The sequence below is a fragment of the Ambystoma mexicanum genome, chromosome 7p, assembly GCF_040938575.1.
Source record: "Ambystoma mexicanum isolate Mex_15411 chromosome 7p, UKY_AmexF1_1, whole genome shotgun sequence".
Taxonomy (NCBI): Eukaryota; Metazoa; Chordata; class Amphibia; order Caudata; family Ambystomatidae; genus Ambystoma; species Ambystoma mexicanum.
This window is the reverse complement of record NC_090939.1, coordinates 73,745,164-73,763,216: the sequence shown is the minus strand read 5'-3', so window position 1 is coordinate 73,763,216 and position 18,053 is coordinate 73,745,164. Positions and strand designations below refer to the sequence as shown.

Sequence of the window (18,053 nt, the reverse complement as noted above, 5' to 3'; positions counted from 1 at the left end):
TGCTTTGAAGGCGACTTTCTTCTGGCTAGCCTTTGTCTGATTTAGACGTTTTTGGGCTCTTAAGAAGGACTTCCTTGCTTTACGAGAGACAAAGTGCCTTCCTTCGTGCACTACAGGACCTTCCTCAGGGTCCGAGGGCAAAACAGCAACCAACGATGGTGGACTAGACTGGGCATCAATGATATCAGTCAAAGGAGAGGGGCTGTCCACAGGGACGACAATCCCCTCAACAACTTCAGTTCCCTCTCCTGAGCAATCTGTCGGATCCAAATGATGCTGGGTAACAGCAAGCTTACATAAGAGGTGCTCCACCTGTAGAAGACGATCGTGCTGGAGTTTGAGGACCTCCACCAGATCAATAGCCTCCGAATTGCCATGCTCCAAATTGACCCACTTATCCCCTTGGAGTAAGATCTCTGAGGAGGATCTATAGAGCAAAACCCAGGTTCAGTTTGAGAGCCTTGTGAGCAGGTCAAGTTAGTAATCGGAGACTGCGGTAGAATAGATGGAGCATTCACCAGCATTTTTTCAAATTGGGCCAGATAGAAGGGTCTAGATTGTTCTTCTGCTAAATTAAAGCCTTCCAATCTAGCCATCTTGTCTTTCATAAGGGAAAGTGAAGCCTGCATCTCCCTTATTGAATAGTGTGTTAGCTCATGTCCCTTATCCAGCAAGTTAAGTATACGCGAGATTACAGGGAAGTTGAAGCGTTCATTGGGCTGAGTGGTAGAGCAAAAATCTTCAGGGGTGGAAGCCGATCTGACCTCCCCCTTTGGGGCAGAGAGATCGACCTCTTCATTTCCCAGAGAAAAAGGGTCCACACCGCCTGGAAGAAAGAATCCTGATGGCAATCCCTCATCGACATGGATATTGTCATAAAGAGAGGCAGCGCCCCCTTCCAAGCCCCTACATGGGGTAATCAACGGGGCGCTCCCATGGCCGCCCGATTTTTTGCAGCTGCTTTCTGAAGGAAGATGGAAGTGAACTTGTTCACGAAAGGGAAAAGAAGACGACGCTGGAGACGAGGGGCCCAAGGAGAGCCGCACTCTTCTACTTAGTTCGCTAACAATAGTGGGTGCCAACATTGAGGTGTCTGAGATGCAGGGAAGGCCTCGATGGTCATGCACAGGGGAACAGTTTAGATCATGTCCATGGACATCTACATCACCCGCCTCCCCAACATTGTCATTGGCTTCCTGGACTGAAAAGGTTGACAATACCAAGGCAGGGGGAGGACCAGGTGGGGATAGAGGCTTAACAGAAGATGGTGCTACCATTGTAGTAGGCTCAAGGTTCCCATCTTGGACCGACCCAACAACCATCTCCTCCGATGAGCTAGGCATAGATAGTAGAGACTTTTTGGTGGAAGGAGGCAGGAGGAGGGAAGTGTTTTGGGTATTGTTGACTGACTGTAGCACAGTTTCCTTCGGTGAGGAACAAGTTTTGCAACCACTTCTTAGAATTGGACTCATGCTCAACAGCTATACACGCCACATAGACAAAAGGTAGAGCAACCCCCTTTATATATAGACAATTGCAATACCAAAAGGGCAAAAGGACGAGAAAAAAAAAACACAACCCTGCGCCACAGATGCAACAAGGCTGAAACAACCCCCTTATCTTCGCCGAGACACAGTGTTACACCAGAGGCTATACTTGGAATCTGCACACAAAATATACAGGGTAGAAAAGTGCCAATGTTCGTTCACATACGCATAGCCTGCGGAAGGAATAGACAACACTGTAACAGATGAACATGTGCTAGCAGTTACGGTAGAATTGCCCAACTGTTTGGTGTCACCAATGGCACTTCAAGAAGAAAAAATTATAACCAACCTGGAGCACGTAGAGAGGAGGCACTCCACTCTGGGAACTTCCTCACACCTTTCCCCCAGGATCAAAGGCCAAGGGCCCGCAGTCTCCTATGAAGGGAAAAGCCAAGGATGGAAGGTGGAGTACACAGAGACTCCGGTGATGCCCGAACCTGTGCACTCACCGCCCTTAACAATGCGGGTGACAAGAACATGTGGCAAAAAGCAAACTAAGTTGCATTCAGGGGCACCAGCAAAGCAGAAGCTTCAAAGCTCAAGCGAGGCAAGGGAAGCCTCACAGCCACCTCCGTGCTCCACGCGAGCCGCGAACAGCCAACAGTACTTGCAGGTACTTGGCTGGTGCGCGGCGCGGGTGCGCGGGGAGGCAGGTCTTTGTAGAGGCTTCCTGAATGTCACGCAGCGCAGGGGGGCAGAGCCTCCTATGCAGAGGAAACCTGAGGGGAGGGAGAGCACACAAAGCAGGGGTTTAGACACACCTCCAAACGGGTGTTAGATAGTAAAGCAACAGGAAAGTGAAAGGGGGGGAGTTCCCTTCCCTAGGAACAGTTCGAATGGGAAAAAAAAGTCACCTCCTCTGACCCACGAGGGCCAGACAAACTGTGTGTTTCACAGTAAGACGTCCTCCAGCCTTCAAAGGATTCCAAGACAAGAGAGAGAAGCACGGTGCAGCGCAGGACAGAGGCATTGCTGTGTCAATGATCCAAGGGGCAGAGCAGTCCAGTCCACAGCCAACAGTACTTGCAGGTACTTGGCTGGTGCGCGGCCTCTGTACCCTTTAACCTTTACCTCCACGGCCTCTGTACCCTTCTCAACAACTTAGGTGTACTATTCACCAATTTTGCTGACGACACTCAGCTTGTTATAGAGTTGAGTGGAAGCTACAGCACAGACATCACCAAAATAGCCACCATCTACAGTATAATCGAGGCATGGATGAAATCTAACTGGCTCTGCCTAAATAGCAGTAAAACAGAGCTTATGATCTTTGGCTCTACCCAGGCAAGAGCAAAATTGAACTCAGACTATGCCCAATTTAACATAAAGAACTCCAGCATTCCTACTGTGGGCAAAGTGAACACCCTAGGAATTTACTTGTAATCCTCCCTTGGATCTAATGCCCATGCAGCATATCTAAAAAAAAACTGCAGATATTACCATAGACTACTCAGACACATAAGACCCTTCCTAAACAAAGAAAATAGCACAACTACCGCGAGAGCCGTTATCCTCTCTAGACTGGACTATGGTAATGCCCTGCTATTGGGAACAAGCAAAGGCTGCATCGACCACGACACGGTGAGAGCTATAAAAAAGAAACCCCGACATATTCACATCACAGAAGACCGCAAAGCCTTACACTGCCTGGCGGTAGATGACCGCATTACATTTAAAGCGGCCACAATTGTCCATCATTGCCTCTATGGCTCTGCCCCAACCTACCTAAAGGAACAAATATCCTTGTATGAACCAGGACGATCACTAAGATCGAAAAACCAAGGTCTAGTTAAGATCACCCAGACAAAGAATGCAAATGGAATGGGACGCTCTTTTCCAGTTAAAGCATCCCTAAAATGGAATAGCCTGCCTACCACGCTCAGACTAGAAACTAACTTTCAGATTTTCAAAAAGAAATCGAAAACTTTACTCTTTAAATAAAGCTATCTAATACCTTGAGCTAGATCTCTTATTCCCTGTCCTGTTTTACTCATAGTCCTCTGTCTTTATGTCCGCGCGCTGATGCCTGTGGGTTTTCCGCGTGTAACAAAAATAAATACAAATACAAATACAAATTATGGTGCGTAGAAACTGGCACAGACCTCCTCTCAGCATCTGTGGAACAAATCTTGCCCTACCTTCTGCATTTAGCAAAGAACGGTTTAGCGCTTTCTTCCTTCAAGGTACACTGGAGCCTGCCCCTCCCCTCTGAAGCATTCTTTTTGTGCACCCTCTTCTCAAGAAACCCACATGCGACCTCTCCGTGTGGGTTTCTTGAAATAATAATTTTAAAAAAAGTTTCATATGTTCCTGCAGATACTAACACCAATTTGGAACAGGTGCAAATTACGACCAGGGAGAAAAGAAGCAAGTGCGTTCCACCTCCTTTATGAATCAGCAGGCCCCATGTATGTTTGCAAGTATATCCCTCTTTTGCATTGTCAGAACATGTCCACTCCTTCAGCTGCACCTGTTTTGCATATGAAAAGTTGCACTGGAGCAATTCCCTTTGTGAACTGGACCCATAACAGTTTACAGTACAGAATAATTCATTAATTCTTCCTTTTTTAGCATAGACATATTCAGACTTGTCAATTTTGTAAGAAATAAAATGTTTTCACATTAACCTGTTTGTTTATTCCTGTCCTTAGTAGAATCCTTCTTATATGCAAACAGTCTATTCCTGTCCTTAGTAGAATCCTTCTTATCTGTAACAGATATAGCTAAAAATGCACCAACCAATATCCATGATTAGCTTTCTGCATTTGGTATAAAGAAATACATCTACTAATACTAGATATGACAGTGAATCTAGCATAAAAGTCAGCCCTCACTTCATTGGTCACTTACCTGCCATGCCTCAGCTTTTTTAATGTCTGCGCATGATCCATTGGCAAAGAGTCCCTTGCCCGGGGTGCAGGTGTAGATTTCTTGCAAGGCATGTGCAATGGAATAGACAGCTAAGTACACATTGTAGGAAATCCGTAGATGGATGAAATCCAAATAAGGGGTCTCCACACTGGTGAGGTCCTCCTCTCCAGTGCAAGGCGGGCGGTAGCCTACAGTTTCATTTCCACCCCTCATTCCTCCCTCTGGGGGCTTTAGTAAGGAGGATGGATGCTGGGAGCTTTTAGGGATCTCTGGGAGCTTACAGTTAAATGTTTCTTCCCAGAATTCCCTGACAAATCCATTTCCTGGGGATCTCTTGGGGTGTACCTTCCGGAGGAACTCACGTAAACCTGGGATCTGTCCTGCCCTGAGAGCAAAACCTATGGTGCCACCAATCACGTGGAAGAACTCTGGCATGGCTATCAAGGAGGAGCTTGCCCAAGCCTCACTGGCCAGCCATATCCGTCCTGTAATGTTGCGTCTGACTATTTCCTTGAGAAGTGGCTCTAGATCAGGGCCGCTGGAAAAGACAACAATTACTTTTGCTGTGGAGTTCTGAATGACCTCGACAACATGCTGAATATCCTCTTCCTCAGAGTACTGAGAAATTAGCTCACTGAAGTCTATGCAAATATCACGTTCTTCCGCCTCCTCACGGAACTTCTCAATCCCCGGTCGACCATAGTCATCATCAGCTGCGATTGTGCCAACCCAGTTCCAGCGAAAATACTCAATGATGTCAGCCATGGCCGTGGCCTGGTGCTCGTCGTTGGGAATTGTCCGCAAGAAAGACTTGTACTGATTCTTATTGCTGAGGAGCCGACTGGAGGAGGCATAACTGACCTGTAAGGAAATTTAAAGAAACAACAAACATGTGTTAGCTTAAAGGAACCCAGGCAATTGCATGAATACAGACACGGAACGGGGAGCAAGAAATAAAAACATCATTCACTTAAATATACTATATTTCTTTGGGATGTCACAAACAGTACGTTAGCAAATAGCCAATGTGGCCTAGAGATAAAGCTGTTCATTGGTATGTCACAACAGTTTTCTTGTAAATAGGAGGAGAAGTTAAATGGAGGTAACCCTGGTGTCCTTGGAACATGTTTTCTAATCCCTGTTTCCATAGTCCACTACAATGTTATGACTCCATGTGCCTCAGCTCCTATATCTGCAAGTATTGGTTTCATTGTATCCTGAACAGCCAATCAATCAATCCATCAATCCATAATAGGTTTATCTCAGAGTTCTGGTCCATAAATCAATTGCTGCATACAAATATTATAAACTATTTTCATTAACACAAACGAAAACTACATATAAACAATGACATACTTCACACAAATGTATTAATTACCTTGTCCAAGGTAATAAACAGAGAGTGCCACTGCCATTAAAACCACATTTAGTCAATGACATCAGTCAAGATAGTTATCTAAATAGCAGTCACTTAAAAATCATGCTGAGGTTTTGGCCTCAGCGACCACACACCCTTTTCAGGTAGTTCACTACTGTGGAAACTACTTAGTTGTACTCTCTTGGCATAAAGACCGCGCCTCTCTAGAAGTAAGAACGGCAGCATGGGAAGTAACACATCTTTCCTTGCTACCCAGTAGTGCAGACAAAAAAGCAGTAATTGAGATACTTTAACTGGGATCGCAAGGCTCCCAGGCTCACATTTTGGAAACTCCACTTACCCGTGGATAAAGGTGGACTTGGGGTCCCTAATTTTCACGCATATCATTTGGCGTTCTCCGCCCAGTCATTTGTCCCATTTATCAATAATTACCCTGATGATTGGACGATTGCAGAGGCAGGTTTTTCTGGTCCTCTGAGCCCGAGAGCGCTCTTGTCTACAAAGACGAAGTCGGGACGCGAGAAATTGCCTACTACAGATTTTCTATAGGAAGCTTCGAAAGACCTTCTTGAACTGCTGGGAGTTAATGCCCTGAAATCGCTGCATGCCTCCATTTGGTTTAATCCAATGATAAAAGTCAACGGAAAGACACTGTTCTGGCCTGAGTGGTTTCTTGGTGGGGTGAAATGGATCGGTGACCTTGAAAGTGATGGAAAGTGGCTTTCAGCTGATGAAATTAAAATCAAATGGGACATCTCTGGTTTTTCGAAATCGGATTATAGGCGTTTGAAAAAGGCTGTTGGGGAGATTGATCAAGCTAATGATTTAGGCTTAGACCTCTTTGTGGCTAAACCTAAACAGGGAGAAGGGGGACTGGCTAGCAGAATCTACAAGCGGATAGTCGTAAACTACAAGGGAAATGACAATTTGAGGGATGAATGGGGTAGAACATTAGACTACAATATTTCCTTGGATGCCTGACAGAGTATGTGCAAGAATGTAATGCTTTGCTCACTTAATCTTGGGGAGAGGTCCAGGCTGATTAAGATTTTGAATAGAGTTTACTGGAGCCCGGAACGCATTGGAAGTGCCTTGGAAGTGTAAGGCTGGTGGGCTGCAACGTTGCTGTGCTGTTTTGACCTGAGACGCCTTAACGGGACTGTAAGGACAAGAGGAAGTTGCTGCAGCGTGGATACGGCGAAACGCCCACGCTGTGCTTACGTGGACTGACACACTTCATTTTTGGACTTCAAAGCCCAGAGTAAATATTCAATATTGACATTTCTGTATTAACAATCTGTAGCCATTTATCTCACAAGACCTGGTGTGGAGCCATTGGGGTGGAGAGCAATTGGGTGTGGAGCTATTGAGGGTGGGTGTGGTTGGCCCCTCCTCACTGCTGTGACGCCTTGTGTTGTAACTCGGCACGCCACATCACGCTAACACTTTGTTGTTCTCTGCTCTTTACAGATCCCTTGCGTGTTAAGGCTCCGCCCACTCAGCCTCCCAGCAAGCCTACATACATTCTGGCACGTGCACATTGTGCGCGCGTATTCGAAGTGCCTTGGAAGTGTAAGGCTGTTGGGCTGTCAGGCTGATGGGGTGAGGGTGAGTACAGCACTAAAATTATTATACTAGACATCGACAATTGGTAGATGTAGTGTGTGCACAAGATATTCCATTGAGCTTGGTGCTACTTGCCATACTTAAAAATGCTCCTCTACTTGTATGCATTTAAGTAATTATTCTTAGTTGACACATCCTCTCGAGCCATCTTGAACGTGCAATTGTATGCTTTGAGAGAGGGGTAATCCTACAATGGCTTTCAGATTCGGATGAATGCTGGGGCTGTGTACATCAGGTTGGCACCCTTGAACATATGCTTTGAAACTGCACTAGAGTTTGTGATTGATGGACGGGAGTATGTGAGATCTGTGTGAGCGTGGTTGGTGAGAGCATTGATCTTGATTTTAAAACAGTGATCCTAGGTGGGGATGAATTGTTGGATTCCCTGACTATTTCACAGAAGAAGTGGCTTTTTAGAGGCGCTATAGTTGGCAAGAGATTGATTCTTACGTGGTTGGAAATCCAAGGTGGCTCCGTTGATTGATGAATGGGTTGATTAAATGAATAAACTTACAGATGTAGAAAGGACAATTTACAGGAGGATTAGGAGAGTTAACATTTATGATCAAATCTGGGGGACGTTTTCGGATTTGTACTAGTCTCATATTGTGTTTCGTTTCTTCTTTCTTTTTATGGGGGGTGGGTATTTCAGAAATTGTATATGTTTACCGTGCTTGTATATAGTTTTGGTGCTGAAATTTAGGATTATCTTTGGTTTCATTGTTGTTGATCTTTATTTGTAATGTACATTTCTTATGCAAAATGTAAATAAAAGATTAAAATAAAAAGAGATACTTTGTCTTTTGCAATTAGGCAAGAGTGGCACAATACTGCATCATTGTGACCCCATCTTTCCTTCAAACACGCAAGGGGCAGGAATTCCAGACTGTTGTTTAAGGAGACTTTACCGTGAATAATGAGTTTCCACCATGGTTAGGTCGTTTTCAAAGCCTAACTTGGTTTTAACAATCAGATTTTCACTGCCACTTTTCTTCTGAGGCATGAATCAATGTTCAGCGTATTAATCCATTTAGTGTATGTTTTTTTAATTACTTTATAAATCCATTTACTGATTTGGCTAAAATCATACAAATATATGCTAGATCAAGCTCCCAGGATGCTTATCGAATGTGCTAACACCATGGTAACGTCAGTGCTCAGACCGAATTAAGTGCATTCATATATGCCTCTCTGTATTTTATTAGACTTACCAAGCACCATGTCTTTACCCAATAAAATACAGATCTGAGACAGGAATCCTGCTGGATAAAATTACAGCCTAATTCTAAATAACTCCATAATTGCATTACAACAACTTCTCCTTTGCGGCCAAACCTGTAATTTAATGATGCTCCCAGTTCTCTGCTTCATATGCAGCGGACAATAGTCCCTGAGACCTATACTTCTTGGTAGCAGGTATCGGAACAAGATAGATCATACATTTGGTTTTCCTAATGTTGATTACCAACCCTTTATGTAAGCATATAAATACATTTAGCTGTTTTCTCAATCCTGTTGGTCATGGTGGCCCCATCTGCGAATAAGAGAATCTGCGCGCCAACCCCATTTGGAGCTGGGGCATCCACTTGGAGATTAAATACCTCTACTGCAAAGGCATTCATTTAATGGTAGAAAAACAGAGGGACCTTGGCACAGCCTTGCTGCACACCCTTGGTGATAGACAAGGACCTTGTTGTCTTCCTTTCCGGGCCTGAACAGACTTCAGCTGTATTATTGCTGTAAACAGCTATGGCAAGTAGTAAGTCCTTTGGGACGTTTAACTCACTTATCTGTTGGGATAATATGGATTGCCATTTTCAAATCAATGAATGCAATATAAAGACTGTTTTCTCATGATTACATACTTCATTAGGAGGCTCAGGCAGAACACTTGACCTACAGTGCTAATCCCTTTACCAAAGCCATTTTGGAAATCATACATATTTTTCTTGTACTCATTTTTCAAGATGGTTTTAGAGTAGTTTCCCATTAGCCGTAGATAATAACTCAATCAGGAAGACAGGAAAATAATATAGAGGATATCTTTATTCTCCTTTCTAAGAAATCGGTACCATCTCAGCAGTAAGCATTCTTAACTGGTGAATAAAACATTTGAAGATGCTGGCCAGGTTTGTATGCTTTGTACTTGATCGTCACATCGCTACTTTGACTCTTGTCTGATTACTCAGCAGAGTAGCACAGACAGCAGTGAGCTTTTTGAAGCTCCAGTAATTTGTTAATATCATGAAACCATTATGTTGTAAACGGCACCCAAATATCGATCTCAGTCTTAAATAGATCAATGGGCACTTTATCAGGACCAGGTGCCTTCCCACCCTTCCCAGTCACCAGTGCTAGTTTGATATGCTGAGTTGAAATGTTAAGGGGGATGTAAGCAGGCTGTACATTTACAAGAAATGTTTGATGCAGATGAACACATTTCTGTCCTGTATATTCCTGCAAAATGTGACAATCTGACATCTTTCGATAGTTTCGGAGCTGGAATGAAAGAGTCACCCACTTGGATCTTGGTGATGATCTGAAAAAATGGCCAGCTGATTTTTTGTTTCTGTTACACTGATCAATGTACTCCAACTCGAATCAATATCCTGCTTCTTTTTTATGGGTGATTAACTTCTTATATTCAACTCTCAGTTTAAATATTCTAATTGTGTCCCGTCCATCATGCACCTATCTTCCTTATTGAACTATGAGTTCAGGCTGAACATCAGCATTTATTTATTTATGTATTTATTAATGATGTACAAACTAGTCACCAAAGTACGTCAGAACACTTTACAGTACTAACATATAAACTAAAAAACGCATTAAAAAAGCACATTTATTAGAACCCTTTTGTAAATTAACAGTTTTATAAAAATGGACATCACCATAAGAAAAGCTTGAAGCCCATAAATCCACACCTCAGAGACCTGGGCATAAAGCCAGTACTTCACAGACTTGCACAGGGGCTGCCACAAAATAATTTGGTGTGCTGAACTTGAAGGCTGGCATTATGTAAAGCTATACAGGGTTTGATGGATACCTGAAAGTAAGATGACATGTGAAGCGTGAAGAACCGAGGGATGTGGTGGGAGCTAATGTTTGGTTTGACCTCAGCACCGAGATAGCAGACATATTAAGAGTTATCGTAAATTCATCTTGGAAAATATGGGATAGATTCTCAAAGCTTTGTTTTATTTGGCGCAAGTGAGGAGCAGCCAATTCTCAAAGGGTATCTGATTGAGCACTCAAATCAGATGTTCTTTTTCCCACATTTGTGCCTTTCAGCAAATAAAGGGGTGTTTCTGGGTATTTAAAAGCATATCCCAAATTCACAAACATCCCCTTTTCAAACAGGTGGATGGGGGCACGAAAATGATGGCAGGGTCCTTTCTGATCCTGTCATGATTATTATGATTTTTTTGTGTGGCAGCCGCAATTTAAACGGCAGCTGCCACACTTGCAATTTTATCCCCCAGACGGGGATAGAAATGTTTTTCTTTCTCTGGCATTTCACAGACGGGGCCCTTTAACCACCCGTCTTGGTGAAATGTTAATGTTAATGGTAAATGTATTTATATCGCCCACAGTCACCAACAGATTTGGTCTCCAGGCGCTCAGGCAGATCTGTAACAAGAGGGTGGGGGGGTTAGGTTAGTCGGTTGAAGAGGCAGTAGGAAAGTGAGAGAAGTGGTGTGCTGTTGGCGGCTTCAGTTCGGTTTCCACTGTGCGCTGAGCTTTGGTGTAGGTATCGGATCGAAGCAAGATCTTGTGTGCTGCTGATGCAGTTTATGTGTTGTTTGTTGTTGTGGTGTGGTGAAGTGTGTGCGGGTTTCTGGGTGAGAAATGTGTGGGTTTTCGGGTGAATTAGGTATGATGTTACGGTGTGTTCCTGGTTGTGTTGTGTGGATCTTAGGTTGGTGGGGCTGGTTATGTCTAGTTTTCCCCGTCCGGTGTTGGTGCTGTGGATTGGCCGCGCCCTATTCCCTCGCTGTCTATATTGGCAGTGGTCTGCTAGGCTTGGGTGTGATTTGGACCAGGGTGCTATTGATGAATCGTCTTTGACCTTTCATCTTGGTCTAACTATGTATTCAGTCATTAGTGTCGTCCTGTTATGGCTAACTATCAGTTTGTAGTTTGATACGTCGTAGAATGTCTATATGTCGTTGATTCTGTATGTAGTTGATAGATTGTTGGGGTCCGGGATCTGTAACGCTCACCTGATTCCTGCAGAGGCGCCGGTCTTGACTGGGTGAATGCCATATCTTCAAAGGTGATGTGTAACACACGGTTGGCTCTTTGGGCTGGACCTCTGTGCACTGTATGTCTGACTCGAAGAGTAATATGTCTGCAGATAGAAAATATGGGATTAATGAACTGGGGTTATTGGGTGCCTCTCTCCTCTTCCCTTTCTCTTCTCCTGTAGAACCCCAAAGGTTAACACCCTCACCTTAGGTAAGTGAACGCCGAGCTCTCCATCTGCCTCGGGGCAGGGTGCCGTAACCAGTTTCTTCACTGGATAAGGGTGCAGGCCTCTTGACCTCAGAGGACTGCTGTCCGTCGTTAACTGCACGAACGGTAAGTTCTGGGCACTTCAAATGTCTTAAAAGTCTTTTGTAATGATATCTCTTGTTTTGCAGGGTTCCGGCGATGGCGGATGGCGGGCTGATGAGAGTTGAGGATCGAACCCGCGTGAGGAATAGAAGCGCCTGGAAGCACGTAAGTAAGCGCTTGTAGCCTGCTTCACGATGCGCACTAACTGTCCCTTTTATCTTGCAGGTACAAGTTCGGAGCTTTAGAGAAGCTGAAGGGTGCTGGAATACCCACTGGATTCGGCGTGGGAAGGAGTAATGGCACGTGAGTAATAAAGTTGCCCAATGTCTTTAAACGCACCTTCTTTTGTCTTTCAGATGCGGGATGCAGCGCCGAAGGCCTCCGGAGCGTGCGAAGAGCTGGTAAGCTTTTGTCTTTCAGATGCCGGAATGCAGTGCGAAGACCTCCGGAGCATGCAAAGAGTAGGTAAGCCTTTGTCTTTCAGATGCCGGAATGCAGCGCGAGGCGTTGGTGACAGCCGATGGACCAGGTAAGAGATGCGCTGCCACTGAAGACCGTAGTGCTAACCTGTTCTTTCTTTGTCTTTACAGGTGCTGCTGAAGACTGGATTCCAGGATGGTAAGCCTTTGTTCCCTTAGGCCCAGGATCAGAAGCAGAAGACACGATGAGCGTTCTGCTGCAGAGAATGCAAAATAACGCAAAGCAAGATTCATCCATCGGGTGTGGTTTAAAAAGCCTCCTGTAGTGCTTAGGTGTCTCCTTCCACAGCCACGCCTAGGTAAGAAAAGAGTTCCTGCTTTCCAGAAGAGTTCCAGTGTTCTGAACCTAGGGAGTGGCTCCTGCCCCACCCAACAGGAAAAGTAGTCCCAAACAGAAGAGGATCAGGGGTTCAACTGGCATGTAAGTAAGCAGCATGGTCTGCTGCAGGCAAGTCCACCCAAGCATTATGAGCCCGGCGCTTCCAGCGCTGGGACTGGGCATCTTTATGAGCCTGGTGCCACTGGCGCCAGGACAGGGTCCAAAAGGTCCCAATTGGGACTGGCTGGCACTCGGAACCGGGGTTATGGGTCTGCTTCCAAGGGAGTCGGGCAAGTCCTGATCTTTTGGAAGCAGAGATCATGACAGGATCGGTGTCTTCACTCATCATTGTTACCAGGTATGTGTGTGCCCCTGTGGGCGTTCTTCTAGTTATGCAGTGAAGAACCACGATTTGAGGAGTTTCCTGAATAGTAGGCGGTTTCTTGTGTTGCGTATATTCTTCGGTAAGTCGTTACACATTTTTGGTGCGAGGTGAGAGAAAGAGGATACTCCAAATGTTCTCTTGTTGTAGGGTTTTGGTTCCAGGCGAATGTCGTTGCTTGATCTGACTGTTCTGACTGTTCTTGTTGGGTGATGTAGGTGTAATTTGTCTCTCAGGAATTCTGCGCCTTGGTTCTGGATTGCTCTGTGCGTGATGCACATTGATTTGAATTTGATTTGTTGTTTTATTGGTAGCCAATGTAGTGTTTTTAGCGCAGGAGTGATGTGTTCTCTTCTGGGAAGTTTGAGGAGTATTCTGGCTGCCACATTTTGTATGCGTTGTACTTTTTTTAGAAGTCGTTCAGGCATACCGAGGTATAGGCTATTGGCGTAAACTAAAAAATACAAAAAAGGTAGCAGGCGCCCCTTTCTCGAAAGCACACGGCATGATAACCTGTTCAGTGGTTTGTAACCATTTTGAGAGTTCGCAGCCATCTGCTTTTTGCTCACTGCACCTTTCACAGATGGGAAATACCCATTTGCATATCAGTCTTTGTCCCACTCACATGGGCAGTCCAGCAACGAAATGCTATGGAAATTCCCTTCTGAACAAGAGTACCAACAGCAACCCCATACACGTGTTTCAGCCTTGTTGGGTCTCATCAGTGAGGTGGAGCTGTGCCTCTCTGAGCACAGTGAGTATGGATTCCACGTCTGGTTGCCCCCAGGTAACTTAGGGTGACCAACCCCAAGTTCCTTCCAAAAATACAAGGTAGTAGGCACCCTTTTTTGTATTATTGGCGTAATCTACTCTGGACATGACGAGAGCGTTGATGGTTAGTGTTTTGTTGGCAAATGATAGGAACGGTAGGAACCTTTTTGCCGCTCACAGTAGAAAGAAGCATTTCTTGAGGATAGCGTTTACTTGTGGCTCTAGGGTAAGATTGTTGTCCATCAGGACTCCCACGTTTTTTACAGTCGACGATGGGGCTGGGGTTGTACCGAGTTCCCTTGGGCAGGGGATGTAGTGGTTGTCTCCTCCCTTTTTTGTGATGATCATTATTTCTCTTTTGCCTGGGTTGAGCTTGAGGTAGTTAGAGTTTATCCAGTTGAATACATCACGAGGACAGTTTATTTATTTAGTTATTCATATTTTTAAAGCCCACATCAGCCCTTAGGCACCGTGGCGGTGTTACAGGTAGGCTTACTGGTTACAAGGGAGGAAAAAAGTATTGCAGTTACATAATATTATACAGTATTCTAACCTTGAGGAACTTTTTGGTAATATCATAGGCTTGTACCTGCGCGACCTAATTTTTTGGGGGATATTCGAAAAATCCCCTGAAAACAAGTCTTTTCTTGTTTGTTTTTTATTATTTTTTGTTTTATATATTTGTTCTTTGTCGCATGAGTGTTGGTCACTACGGAGACAGTGAGTCCCTCTACTTCGTCAGTAAAAAGTAAGGCAATTTGGAATGTGCCTGCACTTATTTGCGCCAAGATAGATTGTTATGGTATATGCTTTTGATGAAAAATAAAATTCCAATTCAGTAGTATTCAATAGAGTCTTCAGCACCTCTTGGATGAAACGTGTCTCGGCGTATAAACATCGCCTTTTTCAAATGCGGGCTGATTTAATTTATCAAGAAAAAGAAAACATATAAAAGAACATTTTGAAACACATATATAGACTCCATATCAAATTCAAAAACAATTGATGTGACCTCATTGTGTTTAATCACATACCCTGTGTTGCATACCCTGTGTTGCATAAGAAAACATTTCACTTGGTGCATTATAATGAACCAATATATGAGTGTGTACCACTACGTGGGAGCAGTAGGTGGGGTGAGGAGTAGGGTAGGAGAAAAAAAATGCATGAACTAATCTTGATAATTAAGTCTACATCCGGTTTATGTGCTGCTTTTAGTAATTTCCCTTATTCCTTGGTGTACTTGCCACCACTGTGTTTACCAAATGGTTACATAAGTCTGATCTTACCCCTGTAGAGGGTTGAGGAAGAAATATATATGTATCGTATTCTCGTTTTATCGAAAAACCTAAATTCCTGGGTTCAATCCCACCTACACGAAAAGCATAAAATTTACATTGGTGTAAGAGTTACAATCTCATACTTTGAAAAGAAATGCATATTTTCTATAGTCATGGACTTAAAGCATAAATATATAAAGAGTGAAAACGCGTTAAGCCGTGCCGCACCTCAAGATGGTCATTACGTATCAAATCCTCACGGAAGATAAACATATTATCATTGTCACTAAAGCCACACTTGGCAATAAGTGTATTTATTAAACGCTATTCTTACTGGGTACGTTGTCTTTAAGAAAAAGTTCAATCCGTGCAAGCCATATTTGAGTTTACAATTTCTGAAATAAAACATTTATCTATTCCTGTGTTTACCAGTCTGGAATTACTATCACAGCACGATCTAAAGCATGCCCCAAACTTATGATGGCTTTCCCTCAAGCGTCGGGTTTCCTCCGTCCTAGGGCTTGTTGTGTGTTAGTATATCTCAAATATGCCTAAATCCATCATCACTTTCCGTTTGCTCAAAAAAGTTGTGGCCATATTTTGGGATGGCTTACCATGTTCCCCTGTCTATCAGGTTGCTAGTGCCCCTTCCATATCGTAATTTAGGGCAGGTTGATGCCCTTCCTGAAAACCGTAAGCCTGTGCTCGCGAATTATTTATTACGGGCCAGTATTTTCAAGTGTGAGTGATCATCGAGAGAAAATAAATATGATACTGAAACTAAGTCGTTAATCATGTGTCCTAAATTAGAGCGAGATTTATGATGCGGTGTGTTTGTCACTATAAAAATCAAGGTGTAAGGGATTATGGTTAGTGTCATTTTTTGCAACACTTGCTCTGCACATGATCATGTTGGGGGCTCCAATTACATATTTAGCTTGTATCTATGTACAGAAGGATTTTGTTACCCTTCTCCCTCTAATGGATGCTAATTATCGGTGAGACTGTAAGGCACATATACATTTCAAATCATGGTGATGGTGCAGTATATGGTAAATTCCTTAAAAATTAGAAGTTTCTCATTTCAGTTTGCATATCCTGGCCTGATCTCATTGTGATAGCCAGTGAACTATATCCATCATAGGAAGTAAATCACTTTAAAGGGATTATGGTTAGTGTGGTTTTTTTGCAACAAATTACTCTACATATGTTAGTATTGGGGGCTCATCTCTCTGATGAGTGGTAATTATCAGCAAAAATATAAAACAAGAAAAATATACATTTCAAATCATATTAAAGGTACATTTGTACGACAGATGCATTCCCATCATAGGAAGTGAACCATTTCGTTATCCGAGTTCAGGCCCTGTCCCACAGTTTTGAAATGACAAATGAGTCTAGCTTCTTCCTGCCGCAGGCGTAGTTCCTGGTTACCGCCGCATTTGCCCATTTTGATCTTTTTTAAGCCAACAAATTTGATGTCCTTTTTGTTTTGTAGGTGATGTTGATTTTGCCAGTGGTGGGACAGTGGAAGATTCTTGTCTTGGCTGCCAATTGCAGAGATGTGCTCTCTTATTTTTGTTCTTAATTCGCGAATCGTACTTCCGATATATATTAGGTTTCACATAGATAACATATTTGGATCTGCAATTTATCTGTTCCTTAATTCGAGTTTTTACCCCATTTTTGTTTTTGAACACATCAGTGTATGGTACTGCATAATTGCACATGGTGCAAAAGCCACACTTTCTAAACCCTGGAGTTGGTTGATGTAGCCAAGTTGTTGTGCTTCTCACCTCTTTATCGGGCAGTAGTGATGGGCTTAGAAGCATTTTCAAAGTTTTAGCTTTTCTGTACACTATCGCCGGATGGTCTTGGATACATTTTCCCACATGAGGATCTAGCTTCAATAGATACCAGTTTCTTTTCAGTACTTTCTTGATCTCCTTATTATTTGCACTATAAGTGGTGATGCATTGAATTGTGTGTTCTGGTTGTGTCTCCTTGTTTTTTTGTATCAACATTGACTGTCTAGTCATGTTTTGAGCTTTGTTCCTTGCTGTTTTAATTGCTTGTTGAGGGTACCCTCTGACTGAGAATCGATTGGACAACAAATTGCATTCTTTTTCAAATGTTGATAAATCTGTACAGTTTTGTTTTGCACGAATAAATTCCCCTTTAGGGATGTTTTGGATAACTGGTTGGTGGTGGCAACTTGTGGCGAAAAGTGTAGAGTTAACGTTAACTTCCGTTTCTTTTCTGTATGTTTTAGTATGTAGCTGATTAGCAGATATGAAAATGGTTAGATCCAAGAAATTAATTTTCTCGGCAGCTGCTTTGTCCAGTGAATTCCAAAACATATTGGTTTCCATTGACTTGATATAGGAAAGATTCAAGATCTTCTGATGTTCCATTCCAAATGATTAATACATCATCTATGTATCTTGACCGTTTTATTATCTTGTTTTTGTATGCCTCCAACTGGTAAATAAATAAGTCTTCAAACATCCCCATTACTAGATAGTACTTTACGCCCATCGCAACCCCTCGGATTTGTCGAAAGAATTGGTTATCAAAAGTGAAGATATTGTTCTCCAGTGTAGTCATCAACATTTCTTTCAGCATACATGCATGGTTAAAGTGTGAGGCAGACTTGTCTTTGAAGGTATGATCCATTGCTTCTAGTGCCAGTTTGTGCCCAATTGATGTGTAAAGCGCCTTGACTTCCCAAGTTGCCAACAGGTAATTGTCTTGCCAGTGTATTTCTTCCAAAAGTTTGATAACAGCAGTTGTGTCTTTTAGATATGCCTTGATTTTACACACTTCTGGTCTTAAAATGTTAT

General features: G+C 43.3%; 1 protein-coding gene across 10 annotated transcripts in view; it reads right to left on the bottom strand.

Moving 5' to 3' along the window:
* Positions 1-18,053, bottom strand: part of CASR (calcium sensing receptor) — a 1,433,568-nt gene that overhangs the window by 477,928 nt on the left and 937,587 nt on the right. For all 10 annotated transcript variants that reach the window (XM_069635803.1, XM_069635809.1, XM_069635804.1 and 7 more), the window contains one exon: positions 4,398-5,279. In XM_069635803.1, coding sequence (XP_069491904.1) covers positions 4,398-5,279 — 882 coding nt within the window. The remainder of the gene's footprint in view (positions 1-4,397; positions 5,280-18,053) is intronic.